The 26,737-nt window shown below is 49.4% G+C and overlaps 1 protein-coding gene across 7 annotated transcripts in view; it reads right to left on the bottom strand.

Moving 5' to 3' along the window:
- Positions 1 to 146: 146 nt before the first annotated feature.
- The window catches only part of Bap170 (Brahma associated protein 170kD), a 43,013-nt gene continuing 16,422 nt past the window's right edge, over positions 147 to 26,737 (bottom strand). The window contains exons 3-17 of one of the 7 annotated variants that reach the window (XM_067357571.1): positions 21,654 to 21,751; positions 18,567 to 18,718; positions 11,278 to 11,753; positions 10,254 to 10,768; positions 9,632 to 10,026; positions 9,320 to 9,539; positions 9,052 to 9,232; positions 7,876 to 8,199; positions 6,835 to 7,041; positions 4,765 to 6,758; positions 4,476 to 4,635; positions 4,236 to 4,394; positions 3,629 to 3,709; positions 2,858 to 2,949; positions 147 to 2,743 (exon numbers count right to left, since the gene is read on the bottom strand). In XM_067357571.1, the coding sequence (XP_067213672.1) occupies positions 2,620 to 2,743; positions 2,858 to 2,949; positions 3,629 to 3,709; positions 4,236 to 4,394; positions 4,476 to 4,635; positions 4,765 to 6,758; positions 6,835 to 7,041; positions 7,876 to 8,199; positions 9,052 to 9,232; positions 9,320 to 9,539; positions 9,632 to 10,026; positions 10,254 to 10,768; positions 11,278 to 11,753; positions 18,567 to 18,718; positions 21,654 to 21,751 (5,178 nt within the window). In that variant the 3' untranslated portion in view covers positions 147 to 2,619. Of the gene's footprint in view, positions 2,744 to 2,857; positions 2,950 to 3,628; positions 3,710 to 4,235; positions 4,395 to 4,475; positions 4,636 to 4,764; positions 6,759 to 6,834; positions 7,042 to 7,875; positions 8,200 to 8,826; positions 9,233 to 9,319; positions 9,540 to 9,631; positions 10,027 to 10,253; positions 10,769 to 11,277; positions 11,754 to 18,566; positions 18,719 to 21,653; positions 21,752 to 26,737 lie in introns of all 7 variants that reach the window. The other 6 variants (XM_067357570.1, XM_067357568.1, XM_012373446.2 and 3 more) reach the window with 6 other exon arrangements.

Below are 26,737 nucleotides of genomic sequence, written 5' to 3' on the forward strand. Positions count from 1 at the left end.
GTATACGTACGTGTCGATGACCGCCGGTGAATAGGATTTGCTTCGTCCAATTCTTCCGATTTTTTTCCCCCTTCAATAACCTTTTCGTTTGTATATTCACGCAATACGACGGAGAGAAGAAACAAAACCATAACAATTATTCTATATATTTTTTTCCATATTCTCCTTCGTATTTAGTGATTTATTATATCATTCTTTTATTCCTCTTTACACAGATGTTTATTTATGATCTGAATGATCGTACGAAACGGTGAACATGTAAACTAGGTAAATACAAATAATAAAAATAAAAAGCCTCTCTCACAAGATTTTCATCCTCCTAAAAACGTTCAGCTATTAAACTTGTTTTTATATATTTATATATAAAATACATAATAGAGGCTCGCACAGGGTCCATTATCATACTTTTATGTCTATCCTTAAACGGCCGTTTTGTAATATAAGACGAAGCCGTTTCTCAGTTTTTTTTTTCTTCGCCGAACCAGTTAAATAATTACAAAAATCCGTTTCTTGCAACTTCTATGTCTTGTCACAATCTATTATAATACAAGAATCTTTTACTTCGTTTCTCTTAGACGCGTTAAACTTACAATCTTAAGAAATTTACACAGAGGTTTTAACATCGTGAATGAAATACAGCATTTATGTACAAATATGTATATTATATATATAATATGCATATGCAAATGCATAACGTATATATGTATATTATATATATATATATATGTATAGATTCGAATATGATCAGCTTATTCTTATCTTTTTTTATGCAATGTACTGGTGTTTTAGGAAACTCAATAAACAATAAATGCACAATCTACGACATTCGCGAAGTAGTGACGTCCAATAACATAAAACACTTGTCACTCTAACGCATTTGCATAACTACTCTTAATAAAATAAAAAAATTATTTTACATAAATTATATATCAAGTTTTGCAATAAATCAAAACGGACGATTTTGTTTCAATTGATTTTTGATTCAGGACTTAAAAAAAAAAAAAATTACCATTTTTTTATGGTACCATTTTTTCTTGTTTTAATTACACAATACAAAGAGAAATTCTACTTCGCTCTTCCGCAATTTATGCGAAAGCAAATAACGTTGAAGCATCGCGCCAAAGGACAACTTTGTCATTATGCGTTGCAAACGATTATGTTGTTGTTTTCTGATATCGCTCAGTGTGTGTTACGAGTAAACTGTTCGATCGATTTGAAATGTGAATACATCTTCGTCATTAAACCAAGCACAATTACGCCACGGGAGTTGAATAGAAAAGTGCGATTCTAATTGCAATCCGCGAATAGATCAGTAACAAAAAGTTGCAGGGAAGTTGAGGCAAGAAGAAACAAAAAAAATTCAACATCATAATCAATCATCATTTAAGGTGTAAATCTTAGGCCTTCTAAATCCAGATGTAATAAAGATTCGTCCAAAATTTGCTTGACACGCGCGTAAATTCATTAACTCGTCGATAATTATTGTTGCTGATTTCGGGTATACATTTTGCAGAGATGCTCTTTGATTTCAAGTCACGCTAATGACAAAGTAATTTTGGAAGGAAATCTCGTCTAAACGATATGCCACGTTACTTGGCGAGTGTACAAAATTTTTCTCTAAGTATTCTGACACATTGCAGAAGTCGAATGGCTAGGAGTCATCGAGCTAAAACTGATCTAAGCTAGACGTCGTTAGATTTACGCAGTGATATGAACGTTCTGCTGTAATGACGAACTCGCTAGCATGCCGATGCATGTACTGTTATATCTTATTTAATTTCTGACGATAATAAGATTAGTTAATGATAAAACAAAGAGAGACGATAATATAGCCATGTAACTGCAATATGCAATTATAAGCAAATCATATATTCCTAACAAATACATTTTACATAAAAAGGTTTCGTTTTTTTTCCTTTATATCCTAGGTCCTTGGTGATCTTTTTACGAAAAAAAAAAAAAAAAAAAAAAAAACTCAATAATAATTAATAATAGAATAATAATATAATATTAATAATATATTGATTATAATTAACTATAACGTTCATAAAGTATTTTCTTCGCCCTTGTTTGTACACGTTTACTAAAAACACTTTTTTCACACATTTCTTGTTGAGAAAATAAATATTAATATTAAATCTGAAATATCACCCCTGTCTCTCTTTCTCTCTCTGTCTTTCTCTCTCACACACGCACGCACAAACACACTCTCTCTCTCTCTCTCATTATCTCTCTTTCGCGATTTTCGTTCTCTCCCTCTCTCGCAAACGCGTTATCACCTTTCCGCATCATTCTACTGTCTTTGTTTCGTATTTCACTAGTTACAGCTCATATTATAGTCTAAATTGGCAAAGTGATTTGCCTAGTAAGTTTATAGGCCTCTTTTTTTTTTTTTATATATATATATGGAACATTTATCCCCCGTATATATTTCCAGTCCTTCGAGATGCGCATCGGGCTGCAAATCACGCATGCACGCACGCACGCATCCAGCACAGCGAGTGATTACAAACTTTATGCGCGCCCGCTTCCTCTCCCGCGCGTACAATTCGAAATAATGTAAGTTGATCGCTGCTCGCAATGGTTAGAGGAGAGCTTTTAGAGGCCTGATTCAAGAGGTCACCTATGATGGCTACTGCTACTCTGGTCGTTCATGTCATACAGGACTTGTGCGATCGTTCTTGATGATTCGACATTGCTCAACGCCACGCCCGCCAAGTGTGGCTCGTACGCTCTAAGGTGCCTGCAAATAATTCATTGAAATAGATCGTTGACACGTGTGTGTGGGCTGCGTTGCGAGCAATCGGAGCGACCGGATATTGAAAAGAAAAAAGAAAAAAAAAAAACGGAGCCTCACCTTCTACCATGTGTTGAATATATGACTAGGTTCCTAAGAATGAGAGCTGCCGTTAGGCGAATACTTTTGGTCACCGGACCTTCGTTGTCATCCTGTAAAATAAAGAGAAGACACGGTTGTCGATCAACCGACCACATGTGCTCGTTTTTTTGTTTCTTACACACAGACGACTAATACGAATGAAATCATTGATCCTTCAATGGCTAAAAGAAAAAAAAAATGTTATGAACAATGTATGGATATGAGATACAATTTCAACTGCACATGATATCTTTGCACCTTGAAGCGTATTACAACAATACAACGAAAACATATATATATATATATATAATTTCACATTACACACAAAAAAAAAAAACAGAAAAACGATCTGAAACAGATTCAGATCTACATCTAGCACATCTACTTGGTAAGTACGAGTTTTTGGCTCTTTTAAAATGTTGCTCTATCGAAAGGAATGTTGTGCCAACACCTTCTTAACACAAGTATCGTAAGTCTCACATATGTAAAAAAAAAAAAAAAAACAAATGGTAGCTAATGGAGTGTGATTGAAAAAAAATAAATTAAAAAAAAAACATCATGCTGCAACGAATCGTAGGGTAAAAACAAATGAGGTGTTTAGGGGATGACGTAGCGTGCGAACACAGAGAGAATAAAAAAGTCAAAAAAAGGAGACAAAAGGGGTAGTAGCAGCGCACAAGGGCCGTGGCTGTGTCGTGGTTTTTTTTTTTTTTTTTTTTTTTCCTTTCCAATTTCTGCACACAATTTTACCTGTTCTGGTGGAGGATTTTGCCCGGGTCTGGGGGAAGAAGAGCTAGAAGTGGCTGCAGCGGGCTTGGTCGGCCTCTGCTGCTTCGCCAAGAGAGAACAAGAAATTTCGTTAAATTAGCCGTTCAAAGAGTTCGCGGGAGTTCGGAAAGTTGCCGGGAGATTTTACGGAATCGAACTGGACATTGATAAAGTGTCGACGCGACGGAGGGAGAGGTCGGAAGATGTGTATCAAGAGACATGTAAGATAATAGATTTCTATCGGCGTGGTATTATCGGTATGTCGATTTGGTATCGCAGAGAGGGAAACTTCTCTTGGACTCGCGACGCATGTATGTCGAATGCGTGTTGCTTAATCCTGCTCTGCCGTTCCGGGTCCATTTTTCACTCTGTGGTTATCACTAAGATGCAATTGGCCCGCAAACATCGATTCTAATTTCCCTTCAACTTTACGATTCCCGCAAATATTTTGACAAAGAGAGCCGGAATGTGTCTGACCGCGTTTCTTGATTCCCGAACGAGTTCACTTTAATACGCGAGAAACGGGAGAGCAGGCTCAAATTCCGTATTCCCGAGCGTCAATTTCGGCGGCGGTGTTCTCTGAACTTACCATCAGCTCCTTGGGATTAACGAACTCCAGAGCGTGCCGTTTGATAGCGTGGAATGCGGCATTCGGTGCGTATCCGGGATGATGCGGAGTCGGGGGTGTGGACGTGGAGACCTCGGTTTTTCCAGTCACCGTCAACTGTTTCCTCCTCATCGACATCGTCTGCGGGGGAAAGATTCGCGACTTGTGAAATGCGTCGCCCGTATATGGATTTTCCCGAGAATAAATTGCAAGATTGCTTACGTCCGCATTGCAGTGCCTGTCGTAGAGGTGCGTCATCAGCGAGAATCTGCGCCTCTTGAGTGCGTCGCAGCTCGCCCATAGACAGAGTATCTCCTCGCCACCGGTCGGACAGTGAGCCTCGCAAACGTGAAGGTAGACCTCGTGTGGTGTTTTAAATTGTCTAGAATCATTTAAGGCCCTTTTCAGCGATCCGCGATGGATATATATATATATACAATTTTCGAACAGTCTGCCGTTAATGAAAGCCAATTGACAATTAACGATGAAAAGCTATCGTCCCAAAACTTACCTGAGACAGCCGCGCCACTCGCACAGATAAGCGTTGGGATCGATTTTGATCGTGATGGTTTTGCTCTCCTGCGACGACGGCTGCGACGACGGCTGCGGCGACTGCTGCTGCTGCTGCTGACTCGTGGAGGGCTTCGACTCCGGTTCGGTGGAAGTCGACGAGCTGACGGTTTTAACGACCTTCGTGGCGATCGGCGGTTTAACGGCGGACACGCCGTGAGTGGCCGCCGCCTGATGCGGCGTCGTGGGTCTCGTGGGCGGCGGCGTGGACGCCGGGGTGGGCGTCATCACCCTGGACGGCACGCTGGTGGACACCGGGGTTTGCTGGGCCATCGCCGGGATCGTGACGGTCACCGTGTTCGGATTGGCCTGCGCCACCGAGCTGTTGACTATGATCGAGGTCTGCGGAATAGCGGCGGACGTCGGCACAAGCGGCGGCGGGATGTTGCCGAGCGCCGGGCTCTGCAGGATCGGCCGCGGCACCTGCGTCACCACCACCTGCTGCCCCTGCGGCGTCATCGCCACGACCTTCTGCGGCGTCGGCTGCGTCGCGGCCTGCGGCTGCAGTATGATGATCGTCTTCGTGCCGGTTCCCTGCTGCTGCGTCGTCTGCGCCACGAGCACCGTCTGCGCCTGTCCCTGCACCAGTGCCGTCTGCGGCTGCGCCAGGACGTAGTTCTGACCGGGCACGCCGCCCGACACCACGTACTGCAGCTGTCCGCCCGCGCTCTGCTGCAGCAGCACCTGCGGCTGAGACGGCGGCGCTCTGCCCTTCACCGACGTCGTCGGAATGATCACTTGGTTGTTGGACGCGATGGTCTGCTGGACGACGATCTGTCTGGGCGTCGTCACGATCAGCTGCTGCTGCTGCTGCTGCTGCTGCTGTTGCTGCTGCGGTTGCTGCGGCTGCAACGGCGGCGGCTGCGGCTGCGACATCTGCGTGATCTGATTGATGAATATGTGAGGCTCCTCCTTGATGTGCAGAGTCGGGGGCTCCTCCTTTACGAGAACCGGCGGTGCCTCTGTCTTCACGTGAAGAGGAGGCGGGGGGAGAGGAGCCGCCGCCGCCGCCGCCACCGCCGTCGTCGTCGTTTCCTCCTTTATAGCGTCCTTGTTGACGCTCACGTGCTCGTCGAGGTCCGTCTCGTCTTCTATACAATCCGCGGCCAGGGCGGCGTAAAGATTCGCCGCGGTGGAGGAGACAGTCGCCTTCTCGCTGTCCTTGTCGTCGTCCTCAGACTTTATACTCGAGACCGTGGACTCGGCGGTGGTCGAGTCGACCGCCGGGTCCGGCGATATCGTGCCGTTGGAATACTTGGGCTTCTTGATCTCCAGCTCGTCCGACTCGCTGGCCGATCGCTTGATCCCCCGCGGCGCCTCGATCAGAGTGTCCTCGGACACCTCGTTCTGTATGCCGCCCTCCACCTCGGATTTTATCTTCAGCTCGCTCGGAGATTCCTTTAACACCTTCTTGATGTGATTCTCCACCAGGTCCATTTCCTTCTCGTTGATCGAGTTCTTGCTGAGGACGCCGTTCAGGATGGGCTCTTTGTCGACCTTCCGCTCGAGCAGATCCACCAGCATCATGCTCTGCAGCGGCTTCTCCTTCGAGCCCACGCTCGACGAGTCCTTGGACGAGCCGTCCTCCTGCGCGTCGATGTCCATATTATTGCTCGGCGCGCCGTTCAGCAGGATGCCCTCGAAGCTCGTCAGCATATTCTCCTCCTCGACGCCGGCGCCGGAGCAATCCCTGCTGCCGCCGATGCCGCTGCTCGACGCCAGGGAGTTGTTCGTCGAGTCCGAGTCCTCGGCTATGGAAGTGCACGTCGTGCGTTGATTCGTTCTGTTCGGCGTTGCGGCGGCGGCCGCCGTCGTCAAGGGCGGACGACAGACTTTCAGAGAGGAAGATATGTGGTTTTCAGTCGAATTCACTACCATCGTAGTGATGGTGGACGTGGAGATTTGGTTGGCGTTGTCGTTATCGTTTATTTCAGTCTGGAACACGCGAACAGAGACGCGGCCGATGTAGCTCGGAGGGTTGTGCGAGAAAAGAAAAAGGGTTTTTACGAACCTTCTCGCAATTATTAGTCACAAGAAACTTGGCCCCGTTGAGCCTCTGTATCTTCTTGGCAGGAATGGGCGTGATCACCGGTTTCTGCTTAGCATTCGTGGAAGTCTTTGGGAGTATCGTGGCCGGGACGGCCGCGGGCGCGGCTGGCTGCATCACACCCGTCATCTGCTGTTGCAGTAACCTCTGCTGTTGCTGACGCTGGGCGACCTGGGAAACGTCCTCGACGATATTAAACGCGCAAATCCAAATTCCGCCGAATTCTATTCCACACAATCTTTATCGCTTCTATCGAGCCTTGCGCTCAATCTTATTGTGTGGAGAAAAAAAGAGATCAGGACAATCGAATTCGAAAAACCATGCTGTTGTTAGTATTCAATACGGCGAATACTCGAATCTCAGAATAACACTCGGTTAAATGTCGTTAATCTTTTTCACTCTCGTGTCAGCTCTATTTCGTAATGTATTTGTCAAGAAGGAGGGGAGAGGACTGAGTCTGAGTTTGTGTTCCAAAAGAAACGAGGAAAGAGTACATAACAAAATCTGAATACATCAACCAACACTACATCATAAGCACAGACATTTTAACGAATAGTACCAAAAAGTAAAAAAAAAAAAAAAACAATACAAAAATGCATATGCCAATTGTATTTCAATAATGATATTGATGTCAAAAATAAGTAACATTGTGACGCAATTAATTTAGTAAAAATGAAAACAAAATCTTTGCGAGAAACCTATCCTACGGCAAAAAAACAAGATTGTTAAAGACAATTCATCTTTCCCGTGTAACAACTGCAATTTATGTGACGAGAATATAGTTTCTGGCGATCTTCCTTTATAAAATATGCATTACTCTCACATTTATCATCTAATATTCAAGATGTAATGTTTTCTCGTTGCATACTAAAGTGCAATATTCTCATAAAAATATCGAAAAGACACTCTTTCTAGGATTTCAATTCAGTACTTTCTAGACGAGAACAAAAAAAAAAAAACAAAAAAAAGTCGCTACTTATTCTTGTTAATATACAACAATGATACCTGGTTGCTGGTTATTAGCTGGTTGGCACTGATGCTGGATGCGATGCTAGCAGTAGTGTTTGTTACGCAGGCAGTAGGGGTAGACACACAAGTCGCAGCAGCACTGGGCATGCAGTCGCTGCTGACTGTTACCTTAGTAGCCAATAGGCTTTTTATTATGGAACTCGACGTAGTGCCACTTCGATTATCTTCCTTAGCGACTACCTGGACACTTTGCGACTGTTGCTGCGGCTGCTGATGCTGCTGCGGCTGTTGTTGCTGCTGCGGCGTTTGGGAGCCGCTCGCTAGCAGCGCTTGGCTCAGATGCGGATGCGATACTGATACCTAATCGACAAGGAGGCAACATACAGATTTCAACCACCACAAAGGACCTCGGCTTAGGAAGATGTGTAACTTAAGCGTTTTTTTACATAAACATGCCACGATATATCTCTCCTCGCGATATATATCGCACACTACAGCGTGACTTTGCGCAGTCGAAAGAAGCGTTTTGGCAAGCGGAAGTTACAAGTGATGCACTGATTCGTCGGCCGATTGTTTCGTCCGAAATCGGAATGATTGCAAATAGAAAATGTCAAATACCGTCCTGCGGACTCTACATGTGTCGCGTTTTCGCACAACAATTGACGTGGATAATCTAGAGTCTCGCAAAAATAAGATAAATATTTGCTCTCACAATTCTTCTACTTTGTCTACACGCTATTCGGCGATCACAGAGCTAAAATTGAGGACTACACGAAGCATGCAAAGGAAAAACTCTCTCACCCCTGTGTTACAAAGGAAGTAACTCTAGCTCGTGTTAAAAGAGAGAAGAAACCAACATTAAAAAGTAGCATTATGAAGCTATGTAAAAAAAACAAAAAAAAAAAAAGAAAAACAAAGTGTAAACCAAGGTAAACAAATGAGAACGGCAGAGAATGGTACAGAGAGAGAGCTAGGACTCGGACCCACCTGACTTTTAGAATCAACCTTGGTCACTGGATTTTGGGACTGGCTCGAGGTGTTGCTGGACGGGGGTTTCGGCGGGGCGGACAGCTGGGCCTTGAGGATGGGAGACGCGGGAGTGGGGATGGTTTGCGTCCCGGACGACGCGGCGGGAGTATCGACCTGGGGGGCGGCCGTGCTATCGGGTGCGGGACTTATATTCTTGACTGTACGCTGTTGAACGGGAAGCACCTTTACTGGAGTAGCGTTGACCGCCTGCAACAGCGGTGTATTAGTCGCGACCGCAGCGGTGGTTTGGCTCGGATAAGTGATCGGCGCGGGTGTCGCCCGTACTCGGATGCCTTCGTAATACTGGGTGCCGGTATTTTCGCCCTTCAACGGATTCGGCCCCACGATATTGCCGAAAACGGATCTGCACGCGCAAACAAACAAGCGAGTATGTGAGTATATCGGAGCAAGGCCGGAACGTTGAACGGCAAGAGAACGCGACGACAATCACCTGACGCATCTTGGAAAGTGCAGCGGCGCTATGACGCCTCGTCTGCCAATTTTCGTGCAGCAGCCGAGATACTTTTTGTACAGTTCTTCTTGTTCGATGCGCGCGCCGGGCGCGAGCTCGAAAGTCGCTTTCACCCAGCCCAAAGCGAACTGCTCGTTCTCCTGAATGATTTGCTGATGCGTGCTCTGCTGCTGGATCGCATTGGCCGTGTCTACTGCTTCTGCGAACACGGACGGAAAGGAGAAAGTGAGAAAAAAAGAAGCTAAAGAGTTTCGTTTCGCGAAGAGAAAGAGGGAAATGCGAATCACGTACTGTGCGTTGTCGACTTGGTTGAAGTTGCAGCGGGAGTTGTGGGTCGAGAGGTCGCCGGACTCGCGGGTCCTGCCGGCGTCGCGGTGACCGTCGCCGGGGTAGACGGAGTGGACGCAGCCGTCGTCGTTGTAGCTGGCGTGACAGGCGCGGAGGTGACGGCGCCCTGTCCCGCGGTGCTCTGCGCCGCCACGGTGGACACGGTCTCGACCACTCGCATGAGAATGCAGGCCTTCGGGCCGTAACTTTGCGCTTCCACAGTAACAAGGGCGACGAGTGTGTCGATGGCACCGCGGACCCGCGCGACGCTTGTGCACGGTCTCTCACCCAGTGACGTTAAAGCGTATAAACATTCCAAGGTGTACACTAACAGGGCTATGTCGCTCAGGGCTAGAAATCTGCAAGCAAACGCAACGGAATCTTTGTAACCGCGACAATATCGCAAAAATATCAATGCTCGAGTGTCGCGTGCGCAACTGCACTTTCGGAAAAGCGATGACCTCAATCGTCCTGATTATTGTGCAATAATTTTCTCCGCCCGAAAGTGGAATCGCGGAAATTCGTAAGAATTAATTGGTTCCGGCATGCCGAACTGAAAGAAAACGTGGATAAAATGCGCGCTTACCTGCAAATAAGTTCATATACATCGTCCGCCAGGCCGAACGTCACGACTTCCTCGTTGCTATCCTGCTGGCTGATTTTATTGAGCACTTCCAGGCAGGATATAACGATAAACCTGTCTTGAGACTCGATTCCTTTGGCCACGCACGACAGTACGACATCCGTTATCCTCTCGCCGGCCTCCTTTAGAATAATTTCATTCGCTATATTCCCTAATATGTCGAAGCCGAGCTGATGCAGATTGCTCCACCTCGCTCTCACGCACAGCAGCACGAATCGCAGGAAGCATCGATTCCTGCCTAATACCGTCGCATTTTCTTGCGTGAAACTAAGGTTCCGCAGAATGGACGCGATCTGCAGCACGCGCTGACCGTACGGATCCTGCGTGCCTAATGTCCGACCGACGCAAAACAGATCTTTATCCTCCTCCTCGAACTTGATAGAATTCTGATTCTGATCTCTCAAACTCTCGTCCGAATGCGACGCGAGGGGATCCAGCCGCGAGCAGTCCGGAAGTACCTGAAATTGTGCGAGTAGCATTGAAAATTTAGAAGAACGCCACGCAAAAAGACTCATTTAACCTCGACACTCAAAAAAATGATCTTGCAATAATAGCTAAAATTTTCTAGGTGTAAAAAATTAACTAAAACAGATAAATTATTAGCAACTGTTGTGATATCGCATATGTAATTACTTAATCAGTTTAGATGACAGAAACAGAATATATATCTGTATTGTTTGTGAACTTTAAAAAGAAAGTTTCTCTAAAGCGCCTATCTATATAAGATCAATCACGTGTTAGATCATGCAATGAATAACATTTAGCAATGGTACCTAAATTTTTCAGAAGCTATTGCTAGAACATTACTGCTATAAATTCTATATGTGACAAACAATGTTTTCACAGATACGAAAGATAGCGATACATTCTTGTTGCGATATCTAGAAATCTAACTACATCAGCGAAATATTTTTTTGAGTGGAGAATAAAGCCGGAATTTCGAATGCTAAAATATTCCGCAGCTCACCGCCTCGACGTCGATCGGCACTATCGACTCCTCGTTCTCCGTCGTCGACGTGGCGGCGCCCTGCTTGCTCTGCTTCTCCTTCTCCAAAGTCTTTCGCCTGGAGAACGTCGACAGACTGGTGGGCGGCTTCTTCATGAAAGTCCTCTCGTTCGTGAGGTCTATCACATCCTGGGAGTCGAGCACGTCCGACCAGAAGGAGTTGATCGAATAGTTGCGGACACGCGAGTACACCTCGATGAAGAGCTGCCGTGTGCCGGGCGAATCGAAGACGCCGGCGTGCGCCAGAAGGATGTTCACCAGCCGGGGATACTTGTCGAGCCGCAGAGTGTGCTTGCCCTCGTTCGACAGGAGAGTGCAGACGTTGATGGCAAAATCCTGCTCGTTCGGCAGCGGCGAGAGAAGCGACAGCGCGAGCTTGTCGTAGTTCGACGGCTTATAAAGGTCCGACGAGAGTCCGTTGTAGTCGCGCAGAGATTCTGAAAGCGAAGAAGGAAGGAATAATATTTTGCGACGGAATCACTTGAAATATACTTGTAACTGTAATTTCAATAACACGATAGGTTCATCACTTTGCAAGTTTTTTTTTTATTCTATAAAAGATTCATATTTGAAATAAGATGTATATATTTGTGCGCGATGCCTTAGAAACCTACTTTGATAATCGTGAGTGTGAAACGCTGCAACAGAATTTGTTTAATCGAAATTGCCATCTACAACGGCGATAATTGCGCCGATAACGATCACCCGAGCGCTAGAAGATTATCACAATATGCCGTCAAGCCGTTCCCGTTATGGTTATGCAATATTAGCGAGGAGATTTGCCTAAATGCGAAGGTTTTGCAAACGTTTACGCGCGCTGCGCTCGCGTTAAAATATTCGACAGTTTTTAGACACAATAAATTCGTCGCGGTCGCTCAATTAAAATAATTAAAGAACGCCGCTATTATCACACGGTGGTCAATTAAAATAATTAAAATACGTCGCTATTATCACGGCGGTTAATTAAAATAATTAAAACACGTCGCGTCTCTCCAGATGCGCTGCAAATGTACATTAGTGGGAGAAATATTTTAACAAATGTATGTAGAGTGGAATACACATTTAAATAGCTCAATGTTACAAAAAAAAAAAAAAAAAAAAAAGAAGAAGAAGAAGCGTATTTGTGCGAAATAAAATCTTCAAAGACTCGAAAGAGATACAAATTTATGCATTCTTTTAACGCCAAGTATAATTTCTGAGATGCGCCTATGTATTTCGAGCGGTTAGCATTGCAAATGCCATTTTAACATGAGAACCGATAACGCTGCTCCTCCATAAAACTTCAAAAAAAAAAAAAAAAACGAAAAAGAAAGTCCGACAAATTCTTAAAGCAACACCTTCTTTTAACACTCGGGCGACGCACTTCGCACTTCTTTCCGCGGCCGACGAAATTATTTAATAACTCGGCTTGTATCTTATCGGCGAAATCGATAGCGTCGAGCGCGCATTTCCCAATCGCGGCGACTCGAACTGCCCCGTCCTTGCCCCGGCGTTTCTCCGTTGAAAAAATAATTCGTATCTGCGGCGATCGCGTTATAGCCGGGAATATTGTCACGCGGCCAATCCGACCCTGTCCGCGCTCGACGACGATTCATTGAGGCAGGTCACGGCTGGTTGATGCAACAAGAAAGTGGAGCTGCTAGCAGCACGGCGACAGTACATCGGACAGCGCTCCGAATCGAGCGAGCGAGTGTAGCCTCTTTCGCTGCCCGCTTTAACATCCGCGGCACGATTCTATGTCGAAGGGACGATTAGTTTTAATTTTTCACGATTAATTATTCTGGGTTTATCCGTAAGAAATATTTTTACAAATATATATCGCAAAATTAGACGTGAATGTCTTGAAATTCACAATCGAGAAACATTTATTCGATCTCGGAATTACGCAAGTTACGACGCATACGTAAAAGTTATTTTGAAAAACTCGATAAATAGACGTTACGTTATAATAAATGTGGAAACCGGGGCCGATAGGGACGGTTATCGGTCATTGCCGGGGTGCGCGGGAGGCGCTTATCTGAGTAGCGGCGATATCTTGAGCCGCGAGATATCTAGAATAGTAAAAGCCTCGGGCTCTAATCCGACGTCACGATTTCCATGCACACAATTGACTGGGTTTATTCCGCTCGACGACGATGATCGAGTCAACGTCGTTTTATTGCCGGCGGACGGCGATTGTCGGCTTTAACGATTAAGCGGCCGTCGGCCACATTCGGCGTTTGAGAAGGACAGATCGTACGTTTCTTCGCACCGCGCCGGTTCATAAATCACGCCCCGCGAGACGATTCGCACCGCCGATATGATTGACTCATTTCCGATTTGTGCCGCAAAGTAGGTTGTGCTCACGGTCAAGGTTGGCTTTCTACGAGTGGCCGATATATTCCCCACCGGCGGAGGCGTCGCGCTGAGACACCGTGCGACTATTTCAGACTCGTCTGATTTTGCGGTCCGAAAAGTACGCAAAAGCCACTTTATCTTCACATCGATGGAATGTACATCGTAGTTTTCGACTTCTTGTAATTCTTTTTTTTTTTTTTTTTTTTGGAATTCATTCCGAACAATCGACGATTTTTGAGTCATCGGTTAAAGTTTATTCGCCGCTCTCTAAAAAAAAAATTGCTCTTTAGACTTTTATTACGTTTTTCTCGAGAATATGCAAAAGCGTGTGCAAATATCGTCGGTAATATATTCCGACTTTTTTTTTTTTTTTTTTTTTCATCGAGAATGGAAGCTCGCACAATCTCAGACGGTAATCGATTCGCCGGAATGATAATTATGCGCTTGTATAACGCCTCCGGAGCGAGTTGGTTTCCCTCGCTCGGGCGAGGCTTTAGCATAGCGTATTGAGTGCTCCGAATGCGAGCTGAATACACGGGCTGTACGTACACGGCGCGCAAACGTTATCGCGGATCGCGGTAATCTTTTCAGCCGCAAAACCGCGATCAATATCGCGTCCCAGGAGAAGTGTCGAGTTTCGCCGGAAACCGGGGGGAGGGAGGGAGGGAGGGAGGACACAAACCGGTAACGGCGGGAAAAAGAAAGGAGACGCGAGGGGGGGGGGGGAAGGTTGAAAATGAAAGAGGAAGGTCCGAAGGAGCCACGGGCTCGTTAATAAAATCACGACCCGTCAACAACGCTGCGAAGTGGCGAGTATCGATTTCAAGTTGAACACCTTGTTTCCATGGCGTAGTAAAGGGAGTCGCTGCTTTATGCAAGCGTGACAGATAAAGGAAGTCTCCGTCGAATGAGAAATGCTTCACTCCTTTCCGCGCGCTCGTGTGATACATTTTAATCAGGTTCCAAACAATTATCGCGCGCGGACAAACAAGCGCCTTTCGGCTTCTGAACTTTACATTCGACGTTAAAATCTGCTGAACTGCCGACCATCGATCTCTCTACATTTAGAAACTCGATCGAGTCCGCAAATGTCGCGTCGATTTTATAAAAAAAAAAAATCCCCTCATGAATGCAAAATACGGTTTGATCCGCATTAACGAATGTTTACGAGGCTATTTATAGGCTGTTGCTGTAAGCATCGCTGAAAGCAAATACACGCGGCTGACGCACTGTCATCGCGCTTTCCCCCGCGCGCAAATCAATCCAACTCCACCCGCGTCGATATCAGGCGGCTCTAGCGCGATTAAAGACCGATAATAAATAAGCGCTACGAGCGCGCGCGTGGAGGTGCGATCGATTAACGCAGGGATCACCGCGCGCCGATTAATCAATCAAAAATCCAAGAATCTCCCGGAAGATTTAACGCCCGCCGCGGGGTCGAGAGCGCTGTGCTTCGAGCACGCCTGCGGATTGAAAAAAAAAAAACGAATTCCGAAATCCGGGCGCGGCGGGAACTTTTCGTCGACGGGAAGCGAAACGGACAGTCGTACGGTTCCCCGCATGCTAATTGGCATTGCAGTCTGTCGGACAAACGCCTCGTATAACGAGACGAGCGCGCGCGCGCGCGCGCGCAGTGCGACGAAAGCGCGTCGATGCACCCGCCGGTGTGGCGCGCGATGGTCCAGACGTCGCGTCAATCGTCACGATCGCAGGTGGAATTCGAAATTTCCCTCCCCAACGAAGCGTTCGCGGTCGCGAAATCGATACCGGGCTCGACTCGTAAGTATTCAACCGGCATGAAAATGGGCCGCCCGCCGATCGTCCGCTTTTCCTTCTTTTTTTCTCCCCCCCTCGTTTTAAACAGCCGTCCCTAATAACGAGGCACAACAGCCGGGATCGCGGGCGAGCTCTCTCTCTCTCTCTCTCTCTCTCTCCGCTGGAATCGCGGCGAACATCACGCAAGCGCGGCATTATACCGGGACGATCAAGAACCGACGGAACACTTATCCCCGCAAACGCTTATTGATTGTGACGCGCGCCCCGTCGTGTCTCGCTCCCGCCGCCGCTCCGTCCGCTTCCCTTTCTCCGTCCGCGCTTCTCTCCCGCTCGCGACGACACGCACGTGACAATGATACGGGAGTGATAATTCATTCCCGCGGTCGATTAACGCTTTAATCCCGATCTTCCGCTCTCCCTCGCCAGAAACAATTTGCACGATCGTTCAGCCCGGTCCGCCGAAAGACGCCGATTCGGGGAAGGAGTCTGCGGGGTGAAAGAAAAAAAAAAAAAAAGAGAAAAACGCGGATGCACTCGGACGGCAATTTGATAGCCACGCATCGCGAATGCTCGATGAAACGGTTTGACGCTCGCCTGTCACGCAATCCCCCGCCGATACGGCGCGCTCACGCGACGATCGCGTGCGGCAAGCGGCAAGAAAAATTTCACGCTACCGTGCACAGTCGATCGGGGAAGACGCGTTTTCCCCGCGCGCGGCGCGTCGCGTCGCGTCGCGTCGCGGCGAACGTTGGATCTCGCGCGCTGTTCCGGGAATTTTCGAAAATACGAAAACACTGATTACATCGAGCGAAGTAATATCTCGCAGCCTCGGCGAGACGAGCGAAACAATTTGCATAAATACTGAATGAATACACGGCGCTGACTCAGACGGCGGTGTTTTGTGAAGCAAGTCATCACACGTTCACGTTTCATCGCGATGACTAACACCGATCGAAGCCGATGCGTATCTGTCGCGCGTTATAGTTTATTTAGTCGCTCCTCGATCCACAACGACACCGATTAACGCGAGGCCCAAAAAATGTTTCGAAAAAAATCGCGATCTCAGCTCCGAGAATTAAATACAAAAAAAAAAAAAAAAACCGTACGCGAATGATTCGAGCGAGCGGATCGCGAGCATCGACGCAAGGCGGGGGAGGGATGAATCGGAATGAGAAACGGGGGAGAGAGCTTTCCCGCGCCGGGACGCCTTTACTGACCCGGTTCCGAATAGAGCGTCATGCCGCGGGAAGGAGTGGGAAGGGGCGGGGGGGGGGGGGGGGGGGAGTCGCAACTCGCGCGCGGGTGTGCTCGCTAATCAGGATCGCCCGCAGTCGTCGTCGCCGCGCGACCAGGAGGACACCTCGGGGGCAGGCAAATTAGCAATCGTTACGTACACGTAGATATCGCATCGCAAGCATCATTTTCGCGCCCCCTCCCGGCGGACGAGGGGGAGCGGGGGAGCGGGGGACCTCGCACCCTGGGCGCGCTCGCACACAGCCCCTCCCCCTCCCGCCCCCGCCGTCATCCCGGCTGTAACCCCCCAGAGCTTCTGTGCGGGCGGTCGCTCGAACACGGCACACGCAGAAACTCGAGGCTGCCGCATGCGACCTGCGCATGTCCGCCGAGTATAGACCCGCGCGCGTTCCGGCAGTCGACGCGGGCGGGCGGACTCGCCGGTGGTGTTATATATGCGCCATGCTCCCTCTATTTACATATACAGGATGTCCCCGAAAGACCGGACGTTTCGCACGGACGGCAGGATCCTCCCGGTACGATTGCGAGTGGATCTCGCATCGGCGGGGGAAGGATCGAGGGATCCGACGTGCGAGAATTCTCGCGGACGAAAAGCGAAGCTGCTGGGTTTGCACTCGGTTTTGGACGTTTTTGAAAAAAGAATTCCAATTCGAGGTTCAATCGCGAATACTTTGACCGAGGAGACTCTCCGACTCCGAATCGGCCGAGGAGAGGCGGCGTCGTCCGATGTATTTCGGACACCTTGTGCATATGTGTGTCATGATTATTGCCCATTAAATTATCTTGCACATGCCGTCGCTCGCCCTCCCACGACCCCCCCTCCCCCCTCTCGCCCCTTTACGAGCGAATGCACGAATGCTCCCAGCCAGGCCAGCGCCAGCGACTCGCATGTGCGCGCTGCTCTGCTATCTATCTCTCTATATCCCTCTCCAGCTCGATAGCCTGCTGCCGCTGCTGCTGCTGCTCTCCGAGCGACAGCACGTCAATAACCCGTTGCCGCCTTGGCCGCGGCATGTACACGCATCTATATATCGCACGCGGTACGCTTAGACGACGCGAAGACGACGCGAAGACGACGCGAAGACGACGCGAGCTTCCCCGACGGGGGGATTTGCTCTGCTTGCAAGAGTCACGATCGAGAAGAGCGAAGTTATTCGGCGAACCCCGGCCGATTATTAAAGCCGAATGAGTAATTATTTTCGCGACGCTCTAGCTTCGCCCGCCGTGTTAATTAATCTCTTTTATATGATACGCTATAATTGCAAATGCAAATCTGCCACCGGGAGATCTCATGTAAAAAACATTGAGATATTTCTCGCGATAAAGTCGGGTTTGAGAGGAAAAATTGCAACGTGACTCGCGGGGAGATCGAGCCGCGTGATATTTTTACGCAGCGTTGCCGGGACGACACACGGAACGAGTGAGCGAAAAATTCTGACAGGCGGAAATTGCTAACGTAGCGAATTATTGAACCGTGACTCGCACATACAAACAGAGAAAGAGAGGGAGAGAGAGAGAGAGAGAACGGTGTGTGCGCGCGGCGCGACGATAAAGAGCGACGAGGAGGCAAACAATAGGCTGTGGAAAACGCATTTGAGTCGCTTGACCGTGCATGCGAAATATATCGACGCCGGCATAAATTGGCAAAAGCGGTTTATCGGGCGCGCGAACGCATTCGTACGAGCCTGTACAGTTTGCCACACGAAAAAAAAAAAAATACGCGCCGAAACAACATCGAAAGATATATTATTTTCCGATTTCAGGTACGACAAAAAAAAACGATGCATTATCAGCGCAAAATTTCTCCAAGCATCATTAATTCTGTAAACAATGAAACGTCCCAACGATAGCGGCGGCCTTTTTCACAATCGCTAATTTCTCACCTGCGATGTTGTGCTGATGATGATTATAGGTAAGAGGAACGGAGTGCAGTGCTCTGGCCGACCACTTTCGATGCCTGGAATCCTCGTCGTCGTCGTCAGCCTGTTGACCATCCTCGCCTAGAAAGTGGACCTTCTCGTACCTGTCCAGATACCTGAAAACACGCATAAGGCGCTTCAGTACTCCGAGCACACTCGTAAAATTACATTTCAAGTCGAACAAGTTGGATCTCGATAGATGGATGTAGAGTTAGATGGTCATCGATGGATTATAAAAGCGCCGCTGCGAGACCGGACGACCATCCGGACAGTCGTGACGATAATGTGTTTTGCATTAAGAGCAGTTGGATTTTCTCTCGAGCGCGCCTCAGCGCGGAACGAGGTTTGTCTTGCCTAAAAGTCATCTTTCAATCGAGCAATCACGCATCGCCGCTCTCTTTTCCGCGGAAAATTGAAAAAATATAGGATTAGCAGCTCGAGAGACCGGCGTGATTTATCGAGCGCGTACTTTCCGTTCTTCCGGGAACAACCGGAAGTGGATGTTTCGACGTTGCGCGATTTGAGGAAGGGATCAAACGCGAGATCGCGCATGCCTGCGAGCATACGAAAATCGAACGGGCGAATGATCTTCCCGGGTTCAAAGGCACCGGTCTCGCGCGACACTCGGCCTCTCTCGTCGGCCGCGGGATCGGCGCGCTTACCGAGAGAGAAAACCGGTCCGACCCGCACGATGCGTCACCGCGTGGTGCGCAGTTCCACTTGGGGAACGCGCAACTCACCGCAAGCGTTCTACTATCGGCCGCGCGAAGGAAACCGCTCGACTCTCCGGGCTAACCGGGAGAGACAGACAGGACCGAGCGACCGAGCGACCGAGCGACCGACCGACCGACCGATCGTCGAAAGTGCGACGAACTCGTACGACGTTCGCGCGAAGGGGGTAGATGAAAAGAGAGAGGGGGGGAGAGAGAGAGAGAGAGAGAAGAAGAGAAACAGTCATGAGGCAGCAAAGAGAGAGAGAGAGAGAGAGAGAGAGAGAGGACATCGAGTCGTGGGTGGGCGAAAGAAAATGGTGGGGGTAGATGTAGTGGATCCATTCATGCAACCAACGTACAGTGCGGAAGGTGCACAGGCGGCGGAGAGCAAGCAGCCAGAGCCTGATTGGCCGTTGGCGGGTGCGGACTGCTCAACACACTCTGACTACTGCGGCAGCGGCGTGCCACTGCTACGGCCGTGTGCACGCTGCTGCTTTTTATCACTAACTCGGAGTAGCAGATGGCGGGGGGGGGGGGGGGCAAGGGGGGGGGGCACGTGGCCTAACCGGAAGTGGGCTCCGATTTGGGGCGATTTTAAGTTCGGGTTGCGCAAGGAAAGTTCTCGATGCGATACCGCAAGTTCTTCGTCGATGTACGAGTAATCGAACGAGGGCGCAAAGTTCGATGATCTTGATAAAAGTATCGTATTTATTCGCAGAGAGCAGCAACGTGCGAGCGCGACCATCGGCTGTGACGCGTCTGCGACGATGACCGCTCTCTTTCGTTTGGATCAAGTCAAGTCCACCGTTCTACTGTGGAACGCGTAAGCCGAAACCGATTTAAGTCCAGGTTGACGACAGCGGGGCACGACCGTTGCTCACCGAAGATGGCGGGACGATGAAATTTTTCCTCGAATTTAGACCCGGGGGCGACTCTGCCACGCGTTCCAATTATACACATCGCGGCACGAAAATTTATTCTTAGCCCTCTTGTCAGCCCGATGTCACGGGTTCGTATCAGGAAACGGCGTTATGTCACCCGGTGGATATATTAAGATCCAGTTAAAAATAGACGAAAAGACGAGCTTGCACACACACACATATATATATATTATCGCTTCTGAAAACACTTCACAATCCGCGAAACCGAACCGATTCACCGGACCTTCGGTCCTCGGTGAAAAATCCCAGGAAAAAGGGAAGGTTCAACGGACGACGAAAACCTTGGCGCGAAAAATCACGCGTGACAGCGCCGAGTAAACAGCCGAGGACTCTCGGTCGCGCGCTTGCCAGCCACGCGCGCGCTAGCAAGATTGCACAGGGCTCACTCCCGAGAGGAAGAGAGAGAGAGAGAGAGAGAGAGAGAGAGAGAGAGAGAGAGAGACGGAGGGAAAGAGAGAATGAGAGCGCGCGCGAGAGACAGACAGGGAGGGAGGGGGGAAGGGGGGGAGAGAGAGAGTGTGAGAGGGGGAGGGAGGGGGGAGGGGGGGAGGAAGAGGAAAACGAGACTCAGGAACCACGTGGTGGGCTCTCGTCAGCAAGACCGGGGCATGAATGAACGAACGTACGTAGTACGCGATACGGAAAATGGTGGTGGGGCGTAGGGACCAATGCCGATACGCGGTGTTGGCCGTGCGGCAAAACGTTGCCTGCTCCCTGCCTCTTGCAGACGCTCGCGGACTGCCAGACGCAATGGAACATTGTAGCAAGCGCGACGCGACGCGACGCGCCGCGACGAGAGGCCCGGCCCCGGCCCGGCCCGGCCCGCCGTCGAACGGGCGCGACACGCTCTTTCCTCTCGCGCGACCGATCTCTCGCCGACGCCGCGTTTGCGATCCACTCGAGCTACGTTCGACGACCCCGTCGATTTTTTTTTTTTTTGTTTTTTTCCCTCGACGGAACAATCTCTCAGCTGTGCGAATCATTGCGCTGAGTGTGTTTGCTTTGGAACACGGATTTGTATTGTGCTTCCCGCGGCGAATTAAAATGCAAATGGAAGCCTTGAAAGAAACAATGGTGTTTGGCGGAGTTGGAAAAAACTCGCGGTACGGTTAGGTTTCTCGAACGCCGGACTTTGGAAGAGAGTTGAGGGTTTAAAACCAAGTTGAGAGGAGCGTGTTCTAAATGTTCGAATCGCTCGTCCAACTTCTCGGTAACGATACAACGGAAATTAGAATTTCAAACGTTACATAGATATCCCACGAAATTTCAAGGAAACGACAAGTTTCGCCAGGATTCGACGGAATATCGGATAATTCAATTCAAATACGAAGGTGAATAAAAAAAAAAAGAGGCATTTAAGAAATCGGTTAAGCATCTACGAAAGCAATAATACTTACCGAAGGTAAATTTGTTTAAGGCCGACCCCGCTATTGACGCAACCACCGGGCAGGTGGAATTGTTCGCACAACGACGCCCATTCATTTCTGGTATTGACCTGCAATAAAAAGAGCAAAATTCTTATGAAATATAGGTTATGAACTATAGCGCGCTAAATACCGCGTCTTCAATTTTCGCTATTCTTTTTAATATTCTATCAAAAAGGGAAGAAGCGCGTAAAAATTATCCGCAGACACGAGAGAATCTCCGCAAACGTGCATCAACCCGGAGTCTGCGAAATTAATTATTTGATAAAATCGCTTGTGTAACACGCTCGGATACTCATAGCGCTTCGTTATTTTAAGCTCAGCCACGGCATTTCGAAATCGAGAATAATTCGAGGAAATCCGCGCACACTTTTATCGTGCCAAGATTCTCGGCGACACCGTTTTCTCGCCGATCTCCCTTTGCGACGATATTTAAAAAAAAGATTTACAGCATAATAAGCTGCTGGCAGAAATTCTGCCGTTTCTTTCGCCGAGGGATCTCCCTTCGAGATATCTCAGAAATTCCTGCTGGCGAGGGCGCGCGAGATAAAGCGCGCGCTTGGCAGCGGGAGACATAAATTTCCGCGGTCGGCTGAAAAAATAAACGACGATTCTCGGATTCTCTGCACCGAGAAGAGGAAATCCGTACGCGAATGTATGCAGTGACAGCCCGGAAGTCCCGACCCTAATTTTAATAATAAAATCTTTTGTTAATGTACACATAACTTTTCCCGAATTAAGAATTCCGCGACGATCGTCAAGTTTTGTAAGCGACACAAGCAGAAATAGCGTCTAAATTTTCCCGAGGAAAAGAGAAAACAATTAGAAAGAATCCATCGTTAAAATTGAGCTGTCTGACTGGATCTAAGATATTCTATATAAATTAGCGCGCTGCCTTTGATCGTGAAACTGCGCTACGCGACACGGCCGAGAGACGAACTCGCGAATAAACTAAGAGCTGCATTCCACCGTGGAAATAAATGTTTATTGCGCTCGCGTTTATTTCGGTGAATTACGCACATAGAAGTCTCTGCGTTTCGCTTGTTCTCTCTTCATCGCCCGTCGCGCGATCATAGATCAAGAATATTGGACGAACGAAGACGCAAGAATCTCTAGTCTTCAAATATACGCGAGCAACTTTTATTCCAATTGCACGTATGAAGAAATACAGCGCGAGTGCTGGAACGAAGTCGTCGATATGTTAATACGCAACTTTTTAGCGATATATATTCGTCACGCATTCGAAGATGAACGCGATAAGAGTCTTATTTGTGTATCTTTTTTTTTTCCTTTCTTATTCCGCTAATGAATTTTCCGCAGTCGCGCGAGTCCGGAACCGTCTGCGCGCGGATCGACACGTGGTTCTACGAGCGTAGCACGTGGCCACGCGACGTAGAATCGTCGGCGGGCAGTCCTGCGCTCTCAAAATGCGCTTCGAGCAACAGCGTCGGCGGCAACGACGGCGGTGCAGGAAGAGAAGGAGAAAGGCAATTGGGGGCGGCGCGGGAGTCGTCGTTCGCAAAATCAACGACGGCCGAGCATAGTGGGTCAGTGCTCCCTGGATCGGCGCCCGTGTCTTTGCTCTATTCTGGTCGACGTCGTCGTCGTCGTCGTCGCGACGCCCGCCGATGAATCGGGAACGTGGCGCCGCGCCGTGGACGACCGCAAACGCGTCGTTGCTCGGTAACCTGTGTAATAATAGTTGACGGGAGACACACGAGACATGCGACCTGTGCGACGCGTATTTTAAGAACGCGGATGCAAAATGTCAATAATCTGGCATTGATGCGAAATATTAGAAAAAGTGATTTCCCCGCCCACAGAAAAATGCATCGATTCTTCAACAGTTTCTCACGTCGAGATACCAGCTGCGTACTTTGAATCGGAAATATTCAAAGAGCGTACGCGTGTAAGTAGAAAATATACATCAGACCTTTGTAGGAAACTTTTGAAAAATAACAAGTATTCCTATCCGACGCCGTTGGAGTTCTAAAGAAATCGCGACTCCGCGAGGAGAGCGATAGAATCAAATGTTATCAAGAGGGATTCATACCGATTCAGCTCCCGATCGATTGCTCGCTCGACTCGATCGGGCAATCGATAAATCTCGAACCTGCGCGGCGAGGGGAGAAAAACAGCGCGGTCGTTTGCCGCCCAACCGGCTTTCGATCTATCGGATATGCGCGATTAAGGCCGGCATCGGCGTCGTCGCCACGAGGTAGTAATCGCGCGACTTTGCTCGACCTTGACGCGGCCAGTGCGAGCACGACGTGCGGCGTGGCGCATGCGTGACGCGGGCCCGTTCCTCGGGAGCGTCGAACGACGGCATCCACCACGTGGTTCGGCGGGTTCCGAGGCGCACTGCATGATGAAAGTGTCTTCAGCGCCACGTGGTCTCGTTGGGGTAGGACATGGTCCCTCTCTCTCTCTCTCTCTCTCTCTCTCTCCCTCCCTCTCTCTTTCTCACACGCTCGCTCTCGGCCCACCCCCTCCTCTCTCGCGGCTCGCTCTCTCTCGCCCCCCACGTCCTATTCGCCGAACACACGCGGTCGCAATGCTGTGCCTATGACTCTCCCGTCTTCCGCTTCTTCTTCTAGCGCGTACAGCGAGGTCCGAGGAATTGGCAACCGGCGTCGTCGCTTCGCCGACCTTCGATCCTCTCGCGCGCGCGCGCTTCCACCGTTCGACACGGAGCGTCGTCGTACAACGACACTGTCGACGTGGTGCCCGTTGCTTTTTCCTTTTTTCCTCTTCGAGGTACTCTCTCTCTCTCTGGTTTTTCCGGAGCGGGAAAATTAATTTTCGGGATCGACGAAGTGTCAAGTGAGATTAAGTTGAAGGAGGCGAGCCGTTCCCGGCGGAATTAACCCTCGTGCAAGCGTCTCGTCGCGCCGACTTGCGCGAGTAATTCATCATCGTGCCGTTAAATCGCGAAGAACGGAGTTAACTGCTACTCTCTCTCTCTCTCTCTCTTGCGCAAGGAAATCCTCACTCGCGCGGCAGAATTTATATGGATTACCTAGCGCCGCGCAACGTTAATGTATGCGACGATCGTTTATGCATAAATAGGACGCGACGCCACTCCGCCGCCGCCGCCGCCTTGCCGTGCGATTGTTCGGTAGCGAATGTTATTAGAATTCCGAGCGGCAAGCGCTTCCTCGAGTGGTGATACTAATCGCGATGTATCGCCGCGAGAACCGCCACGAGTCGATTATGCATGCACTTTTACAATAAGCGGAGCGAATCCCGGAGAGGATTACAATGAGAATCGCGATGATATCATTGCGCGATATCGATGGAGCGCGAGTGGAACAACAAACAGAAATACGTATCGCCACTGCGCGCTGAATCTCGAAGGTTTCGATCGTTCGATAGAATCTCGCAGCTTGAATTATATCTCTCACCGGTGAAACGCCTTTTACGCGACGTACAAGGTGATATATATTTCTCGCGATACCGTATATTATCAAAATTTATTGACCCGAAACTAATCTGATTTGCAAGAGAGACCGAAGACAGAACCGTTGCGCGGAACCAAGTGACGCAGTTGGAAATACTATACTTGTCAATTCATAAAGAGCTGAAAAAGCTTGTAATTTGAGAATTTATTCTCTTCCGATACGAGTGTTTCATTACGCAAAATCAGATTATCGCCAATGTAAACGGATCCCCGCCGACAGCACTGAACGTGGCTGTTGTAACAATCGTTAAATTACGTGAAACGCCCGAGCTTTATCGGCGTGAATATTTCATCCCTTGTGAAGTCCCATAAAAAAAATATTATTTAAATAAACGTAACGCGAATCCCGATCAACTGAAGATGGCATTAAAGAACGTCAGCTCTCAGCGGTCCGAATTGCCCATTTTCCATCGCTAGCTTATATCGCACCCGAAATATCGCTGGTTCTATTTCACATTTGCATTTCCACGACCCGCCATCAGAGCGCCGGCAATCTCTGCGGTTTCGCCATTGATTCAGGAAGACGCTGTCTAAATTAGATAAATCCAACGGTGACCGTGCGACATTCGGGTTGGCCGCGAATCGCCGCTGCTCGAGGGAAGCGACAAGCACAATTCGTCATCTCGCGTTCGGCTGCTGCGCTCCGCGGGACCGAGCGGAGAGTCCGGAGCCCGCCTCGCGGCGAAAGAGCCGCGGCGTGTGTCACGTGGGCTCGCAGGCCCACGGCTGGCGGCGACTGACAGTTCCCAGTCAGCTGATCGTCCATACCGGGGTGGGGAGGGGGTTTTCAGGGGACAGCAGCGGTAGTAGCAGTAGCAGCAGCAGCAGCAGTAGTAGTAACAGCAGCAGCAGCAGCAGCAGCAGCAGCAGCAGTAGCAGCGGCAAGAGGAGGAGGAAGTGGCAGTGGATGAGGAGCGGGGTGGGAGGGGGAGCGCGAAGTCTAGAAGGGAAGGAGGGCAGAGGGGTTGGCGACGCGCAGTCTGCTGCCGCCGACGTCGTCGTCGTCGTTGGTGGCGGCGGCGGCGGTGGCGGCGGCGGCGACGGCGGCGGCGGCGGCGGCGGGATCAGCTGATCGGCGGAGGTGTGCTGGTGACTGACTGACTGTGAACTGTGAATGAACGCGCGGGGAACGGATGAAGAAGTCTTCGCGTGCGTACTCACGTGCGGCGTGAGCGCACGACGGGGGGGAAGACCCGGCGAGGGCGGCGGGAGAGAGGGAGGGCGAGAGAGAGAGAGAGAGCGCGTGTGTCCGTCTGGCCGTGCGCCCGAGTACTCGCGAGGAAGCACGTGAACTTGTTGGTTCCTCGCGCGTGCGGAAGCGCCGGCGGGAGGAGCGCCGTTGGGGAAGTCATTCGGTCGATCGGTCCGGTCGAGAAACGTCGCGAAAGAGCGTCACTCCGGAGTCGGCGTCCGCGAAGGGGGGTGGGATGTACACTCCGATGTCGCGGCGCACTTCAACGAACTCGCGAAACAACTTGCACGAAAACTTCCCCGCGACGGCTACAGTCTTCTCTATTCGACCGAGGTCGGCGCGGTGAGCTCGGAGATCGTCGATTCATGCGAGGCGGCTTCGCAGCGGCGGCTCGTAAACACGAAT

Source organism: Linepithema humile, chromosome 6 (assembly GCF_040581485.1).
Source record: "Linepithema humile isolate Giens D197 chromosome 6, Lhum_UNIL_v1.0, whole genome shotgun sequence".
NCBI lineage: Eukaryota > Metazoa > Arthropoda > Insecta > Hymenoptera > Formicidae > Linepithema > Linepithema humile.